This window comes from Halyomorpha halys, unplaced genomic scaffold (assembly GCF_000696795.3).
Source record: "Halyomorpha halys isolate HHAL.00 unplaced genomic scaffold, Hhal_1.1 Scaffold92.1, whole genome shotgun sequence".
NCBI classification, from domain to species: Eukaryota; Metazoa; Arthropoda; class Insecta; order Hemiptera; family Pentatomidae; genus Halyomorpha; species Halyomorpha halys.
This window is the reverse complement of record NW_027105695.1, coordinates 1-975: the sequence shown is the minus strand read 5'-3', so window position 1 is coordinate 975 and position 975 is coordinate 1. Positions and strand designations below refer to the sequence as shown.

At 32.6% G+C, this 975-nt stretch overlaps 1 protein-coding gene across 1 annotated transcript in view; it reads right to left on the bottom strand.

Annotated features, from left to right (window-relative positions):
- LOC136797160 (zinc finger autosomal protein-like) overlaps positions 1 to 252 on the bottom strand; it is a gene marked incomplete at its 5' end in the record, with an annotated part of 3,843 nt that extends 3,591 nt beyond the window's left edge. Inside the window, one exon of the mRNA XM_067052971.1 lies at positions 55 to 252. Coding sequence (XP_066909072.1) covers positions 55 to 252 — 198 coding nt within the window. The remainder of the gene's footprint in view (positions 1 to 54) is intronic.
- Positions 253 to 975: the final 723 nt, after the last annotated feature.

The window sequence follows — 975 nt, the reverse complement described above, 5'->3', positions numbered from 1 at the left end:
CTCGAGATGTTACTGATTTATAATCACAATGAGGACATTGATGAGGCTTCTCACCGGTGTGACGGGCCATTATATGATTTTTCAAACCTCCAGATGTTACTGATTTATAATCACAATGAGGACATTGATGTAACTTTTCTCCAGTATGACGGGCCATTATATGTTTTTTCATATTACTGGATTGGGCTGATTTATAATCACAATGAGGACATTGATAGAATTTCTCTCCCTTATGGCAATTATCCTTGGCACCTATAAGCAATAAATTATATTAAAAAATTAAATAAAGCTCCTAAGTGGATATCAATCAAATATAGTCATTATTTTTAAAACTTATACTGAATATAATTTATTAAGTATTTGAAAAAGCAAGCGAAATACATATTAGGGAAACTATGCTGGTAGATAAGCCACTACACAGTGAACAATTTGCCTACTAAGCTGGTAAATCCTTTGAAGATGCCTTACACTACCTGGTGCCGGATTCATAATGAAAGCTAATAGTACAAGTATAGAAACAACGTGGTAATTGCACTAATACTTTTTTTTTCATAATAGGGAGGACTATTAGTGACATTACAGGAGTTAAAAAGTACTTAAGTAGAAGTTACTATTGTACAAGTATTAGTTTGTACTTTATTATGAAACAGGGCCCTGGTGTCCAGGATTGAGAAAAGCCTGGCTTATAAGGAAAGTATGATGGGCATCTTTATTGACATTGACGATGCATTTGATTGAACCCCTTAAAAAACTATGGTTGAGAGCCTTTGAAATTTAAGGAGTGGAACAGCTTTCTTCCAAATGGATTTGTGCAATGCTGGAAGAAAGAATGATAACATCAGAGTTAACTCTTACCATGAACAGAACAGAGACAAAGGAATTGAACAATCAAATGTGAATATTATGAAAAAAAAAATTGATTAATATTAATAGTGTGAAGAAAATATCAATTTGAGAATTAAGGAAATTGTTTGA